Source organism: Bubalus bubalis, chromosome 13, assembly GCF_019923935.1.
Source record: "Bubalus bubalis isolate 160015118507 breed Murrah chromosome 13, NDDB_SH_1, whole genome shotgun sequence".
In the NCBI taxonomy this organism is placed as follows: Eukaryota; Metazoa; Chordata; class Mammalia; order Artiodactyla; family Bovidae; genus Bubalus; species Bubalus bubalis.
Genome location: NC_059169.1, coordinates 8293393 through 8309234, shown reverse-complemented (window position 1 = coordinate 8309234; position 15842 = coordinate 8293393). Strand labels below are relative to the sequence as shown.

Here is a 15842-nt window from a genome sequence, read left to right as displayed (position 1 = left end):
AAAGGTAATCCAAAAGAAAAATATTAACATTTTGATCCCAGGAAAATTTTTAAAATATTAACATACATATTTTTGTTGCAGATAATAAATGATCAATAGGGCTTTCCATTATAAATATAAATTACATTAGGATAAAATTCTGTGTAGAATGATAAAATTTCAAGAAGGAAGAGTGTTGTCAAATGTCTGACTGAATTTAAATGGAATATGTTCAGGTATATAAACGTACAATGCTGTGTCAAACAACAACAGAGTATCAAAGAGTAACATTCAACTAGCTATATTTAAATAAGTTTAAAGAATGTCAATATTTACAAAATGTCAGATATTACATCCTTTATTCCTTGAGAGTATGATGACAAATTCTAAGTTATATTAAAACTATATAAGAGGGTACATAATCTTTCTAAAACATTTTTATGGGATACATAAGCAGAAGAAATTTTTTAAACACTGTTACAGGAGTCTAATAAAAAGCCTGCCACTTTGGTTTCATAGTGAACAGTTCATTCCCCATCCGTTCATTGGGTGACACTCTAGCAGAGCTCGACTGGTGTGGTAGAGAAACATCAGAGACAGAATAGAGATTCAGCTTTTTCATTGATCCATTTTGTAACCTGTGGCAGTCAGTAAACCTGTCTCTCTTTGCTCCTCATCTGTAAAATGAAACAACTGGACAACAGTTGAGCCTGGAAGCTATCCCACTGTCACTCTATGTTTTTACTGAATGTCTTCTGAGTTTGTCCTTCTCTTTTCTTTCTCAATCACTATAAGTCCTTTTTGAGGTAACATAAACACAGTTGGGAGTAGGAAGGAAAACTTTTAACTATCCTGTTTCCTCTTCACTAACGAGAACGTGCTTCTCTAAGACTTACGGAGTAGAATGAACGGGCGAGTAATCAATTCAAAGGAACCGCACAGCCTTTACGGTAATTTCTGAGACTTCATGGAGAATCCCCCAATCCCGTGAAGTGGAAACTGGTGTACAAGGGATTTCCCTTGACACCATGCATTCATAACCTGGAGTCCATGATAGAATCTGAGGGGTTCAAAAACTTGAGTAGAAAAAGATAAATACAGCCTAACTTCCACTAACCTTTTAGTTAAGTATTTCCTTCGATTATAGATGTAGGTAATAACCGGAATGGTATTAGCATTACTGTTTGTTCCTGTGTCACCCATAAAAATCAGCTTCTTGTCATAGTACAGGTCTCAAAATATTTATGCTCATTACTATTGCGCAATTACGGGCACTTGTTAGATTTGGCACTAGCTCCTGTTTACTTTATGCAAAGAAGCATATGTATAACTACATACACACATGTATAAAACTATTTCTGTATAACAAAGTTGGTTTTCATATTTTGATAGCTATTCCAAAATAATTTCTTTTGTAATTCTCTATATTATATTTTATGAGTTTAAAATTGTTCTGAGAAGCTGACCTTAAGGCTGACCAGATTGCCAAAGACATCCATCCTTGGCACATCCTCAAAGACTGAGATTACCCTGGCATGAATACAGACAGAAAAATCATTAAAGGGCCACTGGGCCAGCATGGAGCAATTGATAGCAGCCACTCTTAATCTGGAAAACTGCCAATTATGGCTCTATCAGGGTTTCCCTCGTGGCTCAGATGGTAAAGAAATTGCCTTCAATGCAGGAGACCCAGATTCGATGCCTGGGTCGGGGAAGATCCCCCCCTGGAGAAGGGAATGGCAGCCCACTCCAATATTCTTGCCTGGAGAATTTCATGCCCAGAGGAGCCTGGCAGGCTACATCCAGTCCATGATTCACAAAGAGTAGACAAGACTGAGTGACTTTCACTTTCAGCTGAGTGAAGAACCCTGAGGATCAACCAGGAATACCAACTTAGAGAGTCAGGGCGGGGTGGGTGGGGGGCAGAAAAAAGAAAAAAAAATGTTTTTCAGAAATCCCGAAAGCCCAGGGTAAGGCAGGAGGATAGGAGGGGCCCACTTTGCGATGCTACTTTGTTACTGGCTACAGAGGCCGATGGAATGGCCAGCAACCCGCTTCCTGTTGACTGCAGACTGCAGCCCTGGCCCGTGCCTACCACCACCACCACCATCCTTCAAAGGGACACACCTTCGAGACAGGGGAACACCAGCCCAACACCACTAAATCAAAGAGCTCCCAACCAGAAAAATCACTCCCACTCTTCCAAATCAAAAAATTGGTCTCCTGGCTTTTCGCCAATATCCGACACGCCTAAGGAGTTTAAGCGAGCTCGCGTGGGCTCCCTTTGCTCCGGGTCCACCCGGAGGGTTCCGCCGCAGCTGATCGCAAAGTTTCATTCATCCACACCTGCACGATCAGAAACCATCGACTGTCAGAAGGGGGCTTCCCGCTTCTCCAGAGGGCAAGCCCCCACTTCCTTCTCTGTCCCCCCGGTGGGGCGGGGATACGCGGACCCTCTGCTTAAGAAGCCGGCCCGCCCCTAAAAAAACAAAACAAAACAAAAAAAACAAAATCCCCGCCCCGCGCTTCTCTCTGGTTTAAGGCCCCCCGGGGGCTCCAGCCCCCTAAGCCCTCCGGCCACGCCTCAGGCTCCGCCCCCTTCTCTGCGGCCCCTGGTACCTCTCGGGCTCGGCTTCCGGAGAGCGGCGCCGTCGGCTCTGACGTAGCGGCGCGGGATTGGCCGGCCCTCCCTGGCGGCTCGGCTATTGGCCGGAGGCTGGCCCCGCCCACCCCGACCGCACCTCCCCTCTTAGCCCAGGCCCGTGGCCGCCCGGGTTGTCCTCGCGCCGCCGCTCGTCCGCGCGCAGCCCGGCCGTTTGCCTCCCCGCCACCCTGCAGCCTACGTCCATGGCTACCGCCGCGACCGAGGAGCCCTTCCCCTTCCACGGCCTCCTCCCGAAGAAGGAGACTGGGGCCGCGGCCTTCCTGTGCCGCTATCCGGAGTATGACGGGCGAGGGGTGCTCATCGCCGTCCTGGACACGGGGGTCGACCCCGGGGCCCCGGGCATGCAGGTGCGGCTGCCGCCGAGGGCCCCAGCGCAGGGGTCGGGGGCGGCGGGGGGACGCGGGCCTCGGAGCCCTGCTGTGCGGCCGAGGGCGAGCCGGGTGCCGGGAGGAAATCTTGAGCTGGGAGGCGCGGGGCGCGGGGCCCGGGGCGCCCGGACTGGGCCCCGATGCCGGCCCAGACAAAGCGGAGGGGCCCGGCGCGGTCGGACGGGGCGCCGATCATCGACCCCCCCACCCCCGGGAAGTCCCTTCCAGCCTGGGCGCCGCCAGGCCCCGGGGCCCGCGGGCTCCCTCCTACCCAGCCCAGCGCCCTCCTCCGCCGCCGCGGCTGCCTCGTGGACCCGAGCGACCAGTACCCGTTATTTACCATTTTATTATCCTGGGGAAGGTGGTGTGGTGCTGGTGGGGAGGCTACAGAGAAGGGGCAAATCAGAACTTTTAAGTGGCTTTTTTTTTCCCCCCTGTTTTTTCTCACTGTCGTTCGGGTGATTTGATTTGAGGTGGAATGGTTTGGTTTTTTTTTTTTTTTTTTTTTTTTAATCTCGAAACAACGAAAGCCGCCGGTTTCAAGAAGATAAGTCAACTTCCGGAATTGTTTCCTCCGGTAGTTCTCTGTGTGCTATTTTTAAACCCTCTTCTGCAGTGTACTTGTTTAGGGTCAGCTGAAACGCAGGGCTTATTAGGCTTTTACGTAAAGAAGAAGCCGATTGAGTTTGTTGTTGGTTTTTTTTTTTTTTCCTCCGAACTCTTCCAGGGTGCGTTCAATTATGCTTCCTTTTTTTTTTTTTTTAATTTTCAACCTCAAAATGTAAGACCACGTACTTTGTGATTTTTTAAAAGATGATTTTGTTTGGCCTAAGGCACCTTTGGAATCGCTGAATCAAGGTACCCTTGTGAAAAAGGTAATTTTTTTAAAGCGTTGTATCTCCGTTGAAAGCCTTCTGATTAAAGTTTTCAAAGTTTGGCTTTTGTAAATTTAGCCTTAGACTTGCAGGGAAACCCAGTAGTCAGCAGAACCTCACCGTTGCTCAAGGTCCCATCTCTCGGACGTCTAACGTAGCTGGTTGCTGATCTCTTCCCCTGTGTCAGCCCTTCACCTGTATGTCTTAAAACCCTGAAGTTGAGGGATTCTCGTCCTCACCCATGCCTCCGCCCTCTCAAATCCTTGATTGTGTTCTCTTATAAGCGAGATAGCATTTGGGAAGTTAGGGTGTAATTCAAGAGGAAGAGGAAACAGGTCGGCTCTGTAGAGAATCCCCCCCTGGGGGTATCTTGCTTCCTCCCCTTAAAGCTCCTGGCCCTGCGGGCCGCTCTGGAGCCTCAGAAGAGAAGCAGGTGACGCCTTCCCTCCTGTGCTCGAGTGGTCCAGTCGTGTTAATATTACTCAGGAGACTCACAGCAGTGACAGCCATCACCTCCTCGAGACTTTATTCCCGGGTAGTAATGGTTTCCATTCCGGGGTGGTGTGTGTGTTTCCTTTTTATAGGGATAAGTGGGAGGAGAACGGCTGGAGGACATGGTTCACTGGCTCTTTTGTCAGGATAATAAGGGGATCGGAAGAGTTTGGAGGAGTACTGTCTGGGGAAAAGACGCTTTTGTAGAATCTCCCAGACCTGCTCATCCCATCATTCCGTTCCTCCCTCTATAAAGTATAGGCAGTGACTCTCATCCCACCGCGCTGCTCTGAAAATTGAGACGATTAGTTACCTGTGACTGTTTAAAGAGCTCAAGAAAAGCGTTCAAGAAACTCATGTTTTTAAGCAAGACTTAAATAACCTTGAGGGAGTTTATGCTGGATCTTAAATCACCAGCTCTCTGAGGGATAAATGTGTGTTAGATGTGTGTGTGCTCAGTCGCTTCAGTTTTGTCCAACTCTTTATGACCCCATGGACTGTAGCCCGCCAGGCTCCTCCGTCCCTGGGATTCTCCAGCCAAGAATATTGGAGTGAGTTGCCATGCCCTCCTCCAGGAGATCTTCCTGACCCAGGGATTGAACCCTCATCTCTTACCTCTCCTGTTCTGGCAAGCAGGTTCTTTACCACTAGCACCACCTGGGAAGCCCTTAGGTGTGTGCATGTAACAATAAATGTTTGCACGACAGTGTATTTGAAGGGAAATGAAAACTTAACTCTTACCTTCTAACAACTTTGAGAGATTGGCCTAAACATGGCCATCCAAAAAGAATTCAATAAGGTGACTTGCAAACATGAGTGAATTTTTAAGGTATTTTTTTTTTACCCTCCTTACCTGTAACAAATGTGTTTTGTAGATCTGGGTATGCATCATTAAGGTAAGAAGGTAGATAGAAATAAAGTGGAAGGAGCCAGTGAAATAGGAAGAGGCGCTTGAACTGGACATTTGAAAAGCCAGTGAAGCCTGAGCAGAGGACTGGAGGTGCAAGGAGAACTTTGAGGAATATGGTGGAGAGTCCCGTTCTTTGGAGATAGCCTCGGGTTCAGTTCTTTTTTGTGACAGCGTGTAGGCTTGTTAAATGCAGAGGGTGGCAGGATGAGAGGAGTAATAATTAAATAAGTGGTTAAGTCTTTTCTGTAGCAGATATTCAGGCATCTACGGTTTTGCATTAAAAGATGCTGGAGTCGTGCAGACTGTAACTGTTAACAGAGATTGATCAGTGGGCCGACCAGAGTTCATGGAGGAGCGGCGGAGCTTGGACAGGACCTGGAATTCAGGGGCCTCCCGGCCACCACTGGTCATCCTCCACATTGCCAGAGTACCCTTACTTAAAAAATAAGAAAAAACCCCGCCATCACACCCTTGCTTAATATCAAACTGACCTATTTGGGCCTCCCAATTGTCTCTGCATGAAAACCCCCAGTCCTGAACTTTGCACTGGGCCATCGCCACCTGATTCCGGCTCCTTGCGTAACCTTGGTTCGCGTCTCAGCACTTCTGTCCCAGGTCCCTGATCCTGGGCTTCCGCCAACAACACTCCACCCCTTTCCCAGATCTTCCAGGTCTTTCCCAAGCACATGCTGCTACACATGGGGTTTAATCTGCCCGCAGGCCTTCTACAGGCACCTGTAAAGGCCTATTTAATCCCATAACACCCGGCTGGGCCCTCACCTGTTACCTTTGGGGATATCTGCTGATTTGCTTCAGCCATCTCCCACTGCATGTATTGTGTAGTTTTGTGTACATGCCAACCGCTGTGTCAGGACCTGGGACTTCAAAGAGGGATAGGCCCTGGTCCCTGCTGACAGTTCCTTTTCCCTCTTTGCTCTCATAGCGGTTTATTCATATCCTCCTGTAGCACTTAGCATTTCATTTTAGTCTCTTGCTTTTCATACCTTTTTCCTGGTTAAGTTAAAATTCCTCAAAAGCACCTATCCAGATTCATTTTCTGTGAAATGTGCTTGTGTTGAATGGGGGAAAAAAAATGTATATGTGTGATAATATCTGTAATTTCCTCATGGGGAAAAAAAATATATAATTTGGGGACAGAGGTTACAAGTAGTCCTGTAAATGTCTTTCTAATTTTGTATTCACTAAAATGTAATAGAGGGGGCTTCCCTTGTGACTCAGTGGTGAAGAATCCACCTGCCGATGCAGCAGACCCGAGTTAGATCTCTGGGTCCTCCCCTGGAGGAGGAAATGGCAACTTACTTCAATATTCTTGCCTGGAGAAATCCATGGACAGAAGCCAGCGGGCTACTATGGGATCATGGTCAGACACAACTTAGCGACTCAAGAATAACAACAAGATAGAGTACAGTGAAGAAATTATCATAGATGAATACTTGGTTACTAATAGTAGGTGCTGCCAGTTTTAAGTTTGCCTTTCCTGATTTCCTCCGAGCTGGGTTGTGTGTTCTTATGTGCCTTCCTGGACACTGTCCTTCACCTTTATTATTCATTGTCCTATGTCACTGTTCTCTTGTCTCATTTGTCTTTCCAGCTGGATTGTAAGCTTTCCGAAAGCAAAGCCTGTCTTACTCATTTTATCACTGTGTTCTTAGAACAAGAGTCATTTCATAGTGTTTGTTTGCAACATAACCATGCTTTGCTCACAGGAGTGTTTTCAGTATTGTCCCTGAAATTTCAAGTGAGCGCTTGCTCCTTTACTGCAGTTTGTGCAGAAAAATTGGCGAACTTCCCACTCTGATTCTGATCTGTAAACCCTCGCCAACTTTGCCACAATAAGTGTTTCACTGGAGATAAAAAGTAGCTGAGGTTCTTGATGTTGGGGAAGAGCCTTTGGGCAAGTTCTGTTCTGTTCTGTCAGCATCGCCCAGGAAGCATCTCTCAGTCTCCCACTCCATTCTCAGGGCTTATCACCTTTGCTCTCGTCACAGTGGCTGTGTCTTCAGTCCCCTGTGACCATCCAGTCCTCACAGTAGAGGGACAGCGGTCTCAGGTTAGCAGTGCAGTTTCCTCTCCTCCTCCTCGAGCTCCTTGCAGAACTCTCAGCCGGTTTGCCTTTCTAAAACCTTCCTACCCTTAAATTCCCTCTTGCATCTTCTCTGTAGTGGAGTAGGTCCCTTCACCTAATGATGAAGGGAGAGAATTATTTCATGGGTAAGAGAGAGGTCCTAGTGAGTAAAGCTGATCGCAGTAGCAGATGCTGAATAAAGCACGAAATCCTGTCAGGCTCTCTTCCTTTGCTCTCACACTGATGAATGAGATCTCTAATGAGAAGGATCTGTGTCGGACTTGTTAGTGATCTCTTACGATTCTTGATCTCAAGGCACTGATATTGTTTGCTTTTTTTGAATGAGAAAATGAAGACAAATGGTTTGTATTCTTAGTGCTATGATGCAGCTTTCGAATCACACACTTATTTGGAAAACGTTTTAAAATGGATTATTTGTGTGTGGTCTTAACACATGATCCTAGCTAGTTTTATAGGAGACTTTGCACTTCCTCCTAGTGGTTTCTGTTTTTATCCTGTTAGATTCTTCATTCCTACATTTTCATTTCATGTTTGAAGATACTTAGCCAGTCCCATCAAAATCAGTGTCTGATTTAAGTCTTATCATAATCTTGTCGGGGTTGGATATGATTTCTGCCGTGACTTTTAATTATGATTTGGAGCCTTCTGAGTGTATTAGAATACTTATTCCTAATATAGACAGCCCCCGAGAAATAATCACCTAGTTTAAGAATTCTATCACCTAAAAATAACAGCACCGCAGCCCCCGACAGAACTCTCAGCCCCTGGTTGGTCGATGATTGAAGTGAGATCTGAGGTCCACCAGCCACCTCCTAATTTTCCCTTGTAAAGAAAAAAGCGTGAGCTCCCCGCTCCTCCTCTCCGGTGCACCGTAACTGCAGATTCTGAGGACCCTGCAGTGGTGGGTGTGTGTGTGGCGGGGGTGTGGCCGGAAAGACTCCTAGGAATGGACCCTGCACTTCAGCTCAAAGAGGGTGAATTCTTGGGTGCAGGGGGAATCTGCGGGCTGGGCTCTTGGCACCCTGTAGGCATTTTTTTTTTTACATTCCTGTTTCTCTCTTTTAATTAATTTGTTTTTAATTGGAGGCTAATTGCTTTCCAGCGTTGTGTTGGTGTCTGCCACGCATGAGCATGAGTCAGCCACGGGCACACGTGGGTCCCCTCTCGAACGTCCCTCCCACCTCCTACCCTTCGTGGGCACACAGCGCCGACTTTGAGCTCCCTGCCTCATCCAGCAGATTCCCACTGGCTGTCTGTTCCTCTTTCTCTTGTGAGGGCAGGGGTCTTCTGTTTTCTATCTTTTTCAGGCCTCCGGACCTGATTCCCACTGCTCACTCAACAGGTCTCTTGAATGTGACAAATCCCCTTGGCAAAGCTAGCCCAGAAAGAGCCCCAGAAGGGTCCCCCCGATAAGGGCGGTGGGGTGTTCAGTGTTACCGTGGGCTGCAGCAATTGGAGGCCACCCCGCAGCTGAGGAAAATCCATCTTAACGCCGAGTAAGGAATGTCAGGCTGTCCAACAAGCCAGGAACCTCATGTGCCTGACAGACGCTGCTGGGTTTGGAGTAATTTGGGGAATAAAACAAACACGGCCCTTGCCCCGGTGCAGCCTCCCTTCCACTAGTGCCAATCGGGGAAGAGTCCCAGCCATGATGACAAAGCGAGTGGAGTTCTGCAAAGGCCCCACGGTACCGTGAGGAGGAATGATTGGGTTTAGGGTGACGAGCGCTTAGACCAGGCCAGCAGGGACGTCTCTGTGAAGGGGCAACATTCTCTAGAAAACGGGGTGCCTGAGACGAGACCAGGACCCTGTGAACAACTGAAGGGACAAACAGTTCTCAGCAGAAGGCCCTGGTGCAGGAAGGTGGCGGCCATGGCCGACAAGTGGGAAGGAGGCCAAGTGGTCGGCGTCGGGAGGGTGCGCCTGTTGATCCTGGAGGGCCTCCCGGGGGCGGCATCCCATTCGGAAGGCAGGAGGTGACGGTGGTGGAGAAGCTCAGGATGCCCGTGTGGACATCCAGAGAAGGTGGGTCTGAACCGCACTTCACAGGTAGGATGAAGGACCTCGGGAAGCTGGCTCTGAGCACTAAACTAGAGAGGCCGAGAAGGCCTTCCTGCGTTTCTGGCTTGGGCACCCGAGTGGGTGTTGGCTTCCTGGGCTGGCAAGGCCTGGGGAGGGGGCAAGTGTGAGCGGTGAGTCTGAACCTGACTTAAGAAGTTGGGGTGCTAGTGTGGCCTCCAGTAATGAAATGTTAGTAAGTGTTTTTCCCTTCAAGCTTTGTACTCATCCAGCCCCAAACTCACCACCTTCAGATCTCTCTTCAAAAATGTTAGCGTTCTCAACGAGACCTTTCTTGAGCAGCCTCATTAGCACTGAATGCCCCATACCACCTGTCTCCTTTCCCTGCTTGATTTTCTTGGTTGTAGTGATTACCGACTGACATGTTATATATTTCTTGGTTTATTGAGTCCATATAACACAAAGTCTTTGAGGTCAAGAATTTTCTGTACTGTACACCTAGTGGAGTGTGGCCTATGCTAAGTGCTCAGGAAGTATTTACCTGAATATATGACTACGTTTTCTTGAGAGTATTTGTCAAGCTTTTGTCTTAAAACCATTCAGTTCCCTTTTTTAAATGAATGCAGGTTTTATAAGATATTTTATGTATGGGGACGTGTACACACACACACACACACATTTGGGGGTTGGCATTGCTTTCAGAATAAAAACTGGATTCTATAATTCATGTTTTAATGGTCTCTTAATCTTTAGGTTACAACTGATGGGAAACCGAAAATCATCGATATCATCGACACCACAGGAAGCGGCGACGTGAACACGGCCACGGTGGTGGAGCCAAAGGACGGTGAAATCGTTGGTCTTTCAGGAAGGGTGCTCAAGGTTGGAGCTTTTATCTTTTCACTGAATTTTTCTCTCTATTTTTTTGTGCTGTCACCTCAAAGCATCTTATGTTTTTACCTTCCATTCCGTGGGGTGATGTTGGTTACCTGTTGCTGTGTCACAGATCACCCCGAGACATCATGCTTTCAAGCAACAAACGTTTACGGCTTCTGTGCATCAGGAAAGCAACACAGTAAAGTCTTCAAGTTTCTTTGACTTAACTGTGCTCTGGTTAAATAACTTATATTCTAATTCTGCTTCTTCCAAATAGCACATAGACTGCCGATGGTTGATGTCTAATTCTTCCGCCAGTGTAAGATCAGCTGCCGGTCAGGTGCTTTGAGGATGCTTGTCCTCTCATTCTCTAAGGATGCTATTGCTAAGCCATCTTGAGTAGCTGGTGGTCGGTTACTTACGGCCAGTAGTAGTTAGGGGAACAGATAAAAGCAAAAAAGTGAATAGAAGCATACGCCTTTCATGATTAATTGTACAGGCAAAAAGAAAAGTGACAAGGCACATATGCACAGTTGAATGAGTAGTTTAAGTGAACACCGCTTTGCCTGCTATGGATAAGGCAGAGCCTTGCCTCAGGACTTCACTGTGTTCTCCAGATCACAATGTATTTTGGCTTTTGTGAAATCAGTTCTTTGCTTTCCTTTATGGTTTTACCACCTCTGTGCGGATTCATGGGATCTGTTGTTAGTTTTGCCTGTTTGTGGGCTTGATATGAATGGCCTGACTTCCATGTCATTTCGTGTCCTCTGTTCCTGGGTGTTTATGAGATTCATGAGATTGAGCCCTGATTCGCGTGGGGCAGTGATGTGTTCGGTCTCATTGCTGTCTCTGGGACATGGTTGTACCACGGGGTGTCCCTTCTGCTGGGAACAGTTGTTTCCGCTTTGGGACTGTCACGGTTCTTGAGAAAACGTTCTTGCAGACATACTCTGCGCACCCATGTGCAGGGAGCTCTAGGATACGTGCCTGGGAGTGGAATTGCTGAGTCAGAGAGAGACACCTTTCCTGGGTGGTACACCTTTACCAGCTTTTTCAGCTGGGTGTACTAAAATACGTTTCCACCAGCAATTTGTAGGCCTTTTAGTAGCTGCGCTGCTACCAGTTGATGTTTTCAGGCTTTTTAATTTTTGCGAATAGCTTAGAATTTAGCTGTATCACTTTGTAGTTTTAATTTGTGTTTCTCTGACGACTATTAAGATCAAGCCCCTTCTCATGTGTCGCTTAGGCGTCTGGATCTTCTCTTTTGCGAAGTGCCCCTCCGCTGCCTTTGCTGAGGGTTTTGAGTCCTGAGTTGTCTGTCGCTTTCTTCCTCGTGTGTGGGGTGACCTGTCCTTGGGTCACATATGTTTCGGGTGTCTTTTCCCACTCTGTGCTCGTATTTTCACCTTCCAGGCGATGTCTCTTCATGCGTAGGACATCAAATCTTTTGTAGTTGGAAATCAGCCCTTTGCCTTTCTGGTTAGGGCTTTTTGTGTCTTACGAAATCCTTCCTCCAGCTGACAATGAGTGAGAAGCACCGGCCCTTAACCTCACAGACCAAAGGGAAACGAACACCCCCAAACCTGCCACCAGACCAGCCGAAGATGAGAGTAGGGCCCTGGCCAGCACTTCAGTTGAAGCCAAGTGGAGGATCCAGCCCAGCTGCTGACTGACAGAATGTGTGAGACAGGAAATGTGTGTTCTTTTAAATCACAACGTTTGTGGTAATCCGTAACACAGCAGTAACTACCAGACTCGGCAAAAGATGTATAGGCTGTAAAAAACACTCAGATGGATATTTTAGAACTGAAATAAATATTTTTATGATAGGTGAAACTTTTTTTAAGACAACATCACTGGAAGGATGCAGTAGCAGAAAGCAGATGACAGAAGAGTCTGAGCGAACTTAAGATCAACCAATAGAAAATAACCATTCTGAATAACGAAGAGAAACACTGGGAAGTAACGAACTTAGCTTGAGGAACTTGTAGGTCAGTAATGAATGGTCAGATATTTGCATCATCAGACCCTACAAAAAGAGGGGAAAGGGGTGTGCTGCTGGAAAAAAAAAACTGGGGGAGAGGTTCTCCCAAGTTTGGCAAAGATATCAACCTGCTAATTCGAGAAGCTGAGTGAACCCCAAATAGGATAAACTGAAAGGGATTCATTCCCAGAAACATCCAATCAGATTGCCAAAAATAGCTGGGAAAAAGTGACCTGCTATATAGATGGGAAGGATACTTGATTGACTTCGGCCTTCTCATCAGAACCCCAGGGGCCCGAAAGGTGTGGTGCGACATTTTTCCAGTGCAGAAAGAAAGGATCTGTCGATCCCAGATTCTATATGCAGTGAAAATATGTTCAGGGGAAGAGGGTGAAATAAAGACATTCCCAGATAAAGTAAAAGTAAGAGTGTTTATAGCCAGCAGATACACTTTTTAAAAATAGTTTTAAAAAAAAGACTTTTCAAAGGAAAACATGGGGCAGCAGAAATGAAGGACAAGCAAAGAAACTGTAAAGGTCTTGAGTAAATATGATCACCTGCTTTCATTTTTTTTAAATTGTATTTGATAGCAAAGAAAAAAAAAAAGAAACCCTTCCTGACCTGAAATCAGGATATTCTCCCATTTTTATTTTCTAAAAGCATCCATCATTTTTCTTGTTTGTTCTAGAATTCACCTGGAATTGATTTAACACTTTGTTTTAAAATAGGAGTCCCTATATTCTTTTTTTCCATCTGAACACCCACTCGTCCCACCACATGTGTTAAAAGTCCATAGTTGGCCCACCAATTTTCAGTGCTGGCTTTTACTTTGCAGCCTTCAAAACGTGGTGACTTTTGGCTTCTAAAGCCTCATTGCCCATTCTTTGTCTTTAGGGTTTTTGTTTTTTTCCTTTTCCTTATTCTACTTTTAGCAGCATTTGGAAGGAATCACAGGACCTTTTAAAGTTCTGCCTCATTTAACTTGAAGTCATTTTTCAAATCATCACTTTTTAGCCTAGTTTAGGCTAGTTCAGAGACCGTGAATGCCTCAGCCACACTTCACATCGAATTTAGGTGCAGTGACAACTGAAGGGAGAGGGTCCCTGTGTCCACCCCGACCGTGAGTCTGACAAGTCTGAAGTACTGTTGAGGCAAAAAACTCAACATAATTTTCTTGCATGGAACGTCAACAACTCACGGTGACAATTGTCTCATTGAGAAAACCTTTAATTCATTAAACAGCCTTTCTTTAAAAGAGTCAGTAAAATGAGGTGTAATTAGTAATTAAAGAAATTCTGTTTCTTGTTTGAAAATCAGTCTTATCACATTGTTAGTTACTATGTAATTAAAACTCTTTTAAAGAGAGCAGCTTAAAATGGTAAAAAATAAATAAAGCGCTTTGATTTTTAAGAGAGATCCAAAATAACTTCATTCGTATGGAATACTCAAATATGTAAAATGACATATTCTCTAATGGCCTCAGAGTAAAGGTAGCTGAGCACAGAAGAACTGATGCTTTTGAACTGTGGTGTTGGAGAAGATTCTTGAGAGTCCCTTGGTTTGCAAGGAGATCAAACCAGTCAATCCTAAAGGAAATCAACCCTGAATATTCACTGGAAGGATTGATGCTGAAACTGAAGCTCCAATACTTTGGCCACCTGATGTGAAGAGCCCACTCATTTGAAAAGACCCTGATGCTGGGAAAGACTGAGGGCAGGAGGAAAGGGAATGACAGAAGACGAGGTGGTTGGATGGCATCGCTGACTCAATGGACATGAGTCTGAGCAAGCTCCAGGAGACGGTGATGGACAGGGAGGCCTGGCGTGCTGCAGTCGATGGGGCGCAAAGAGTAGGACTCAATTGAGCAACTGAACAACAAACAACAGCTAGCTTTAACATGGGGAAGGTTAACTAGTAGAACCGTGATTATGCATAATTTTTATTTTCTTATTTTTTTTTTATGTTACATTTTTGTAACTAGTCCACATGTACTGTGAAGAAAATGCATGGTAGCAGTTTGAGAAATATCTGGTTCATGGTCCCTGCAGAATTTAGTCTTGCTTTACTTCAACACAAATTATGTCTACTCAATTATTTTTATTGTATTACATACATAGTTTAAGTGATTGTGATTGTCTCAACACCTGATTATTTTGCAGTTACTTTGATGGGTTATTTCATTTAATCCTTTGGCATTTCACAGCTTTTCGTAATCTCTGCACAAAGGAGTTGTCAGTAGCATATGGGAACAAAGCCACCTGGGTGGTGGGACACCTATGATTAAACAGGCTTGTGACCGCTTGCTCTTTTATTGTTGCAACACGTTATTATTGTGTGTCACGGGCGTTTCAAGAATAAGAATCTCTATTATCTAAAGAAGGCTGGTCAGTTTTGAATGAAAAGTGCTAATTTGTATGCCAGCATATTTAAAATTTCACAAACTCTAGACGTCATTGGTTCAGAAATGATGACTGATGTGCAGACTTTTTTAAAAATTTCTTTTTAATTGAAGGATAATTGCTTTACAGTATGTGCAGGCTTTTGAAGGTCAGTAGATCTTGGAAGTTCTGTGCACAATTGTCTTCCTCTATTTAGTTGTGAGAAAATTTCCTCCACAGGCTTCCTTCCTGGGGAATAATCTGATGAAGAGGGACTTGAGGATCCGAGTCGAGTAGAGATCCTGCACAAGTGAGGATTGTGAGTCAGTCCGCAGCTTTTGGTGGTTGATAGTTCAGCTTCATAACCTGTACACCTTTAAAAGCTGTTTTTAGTGATCATGGGTCCTGAGATGATAGAATGTGAAGGGTCCCCATGGTCTTAATTGACAGTTAAAGTTGGTTGATGTTCACACAAATTCTTATTCATGGGAATTGTGAAGTAAAGATGATTTTCTTCCTTTTGCACATGAGGAAGTGGAAGCCCGTGGCTCCCGCCTGGTGAGGAGCAGAGTCCGGGCCATAGCCAGGTTTGTCTGGCTTTAAATTCTGTATCCTTTACACCAGGTTTTTGTCTCTTGATAGAACTAGATTCCAGCTTTCTTTTCAACCCTCCTGTTTGGGCCAGAAGTTTAATTTCTCTTTGCTTCTTTGCTTTCTCCATTTGTAAACTGGGCATGCTCTTTGTATTTTATGTAAATTAAAAGCTTGAAGTGTTATTTTTAAATACTTTGAGAGAGCAGGAAAGACTATTATAAGATGTTGTATGTAATTATCATGATTTTATAGAGCTTTTTTCTTAAGAACACAAAGAGCTCTTTTTATAGACTCTGGGCCCATCCCTATAGTATCTTGGAGGAGAGTGAAGTTCTTTTTCTTAGCGGAACGTCTGAGGGTGGAGAGGTTCTGTAAGTTGCTTCCCTCCCCTGGTTGATGGGCAGTTGGGTGATGGGGGAGTGAGCTGTCCTGAGCGCTTGGGAACTGAATGTCTTAGCGGTTTAATGTGATGTTGATAGCCCTGCGTAAACTGTAAAGCATTGTGTAAATGAAAGTACTCTAGTTAAGCTATCTCACTATTGAGACAAAAGGAGCCAGAGATATGTTAAATGGCAACTTAGAGTATTAAAGATAC

At 45.5% G+C, this 15842-nt stretch overlaps 1 protein-coding gene across 3 annotated transcripts in view; it reads left to right on the top strand.

Annotated features, from left to right (window-relative positions):
• The first annotated feature begins 2724 nt into the window (after positions 1 to 2724).
• The window catches only part of TPP2 (tripeptidyl peptidase 2), a 58983-nt gene continuing 45865 nt past the window's right edge, over positions 2725 to 15842 (top strand). For 2 of the 3 annotated variants that reach the window (XM_006042240.4, XM_025262603.3), the window contains exons 1-2: positions 2725 to 2991; positions 10169 to 10297. In XM_006042240.4, the coding sequence (XP_006042302.2) occupies positions 2827 to 2991; positions 10169 to 10297 (294 nt within the window). In that variant the 5' untranslated portion in view covers positions 2725 to 2826. The remainder of the gene's footprint in view (positions 2992 to 10168; positions 10298 to 15842) is intronic. The other variant, XM_006042241.4, reaches the window with a different exon arrangement.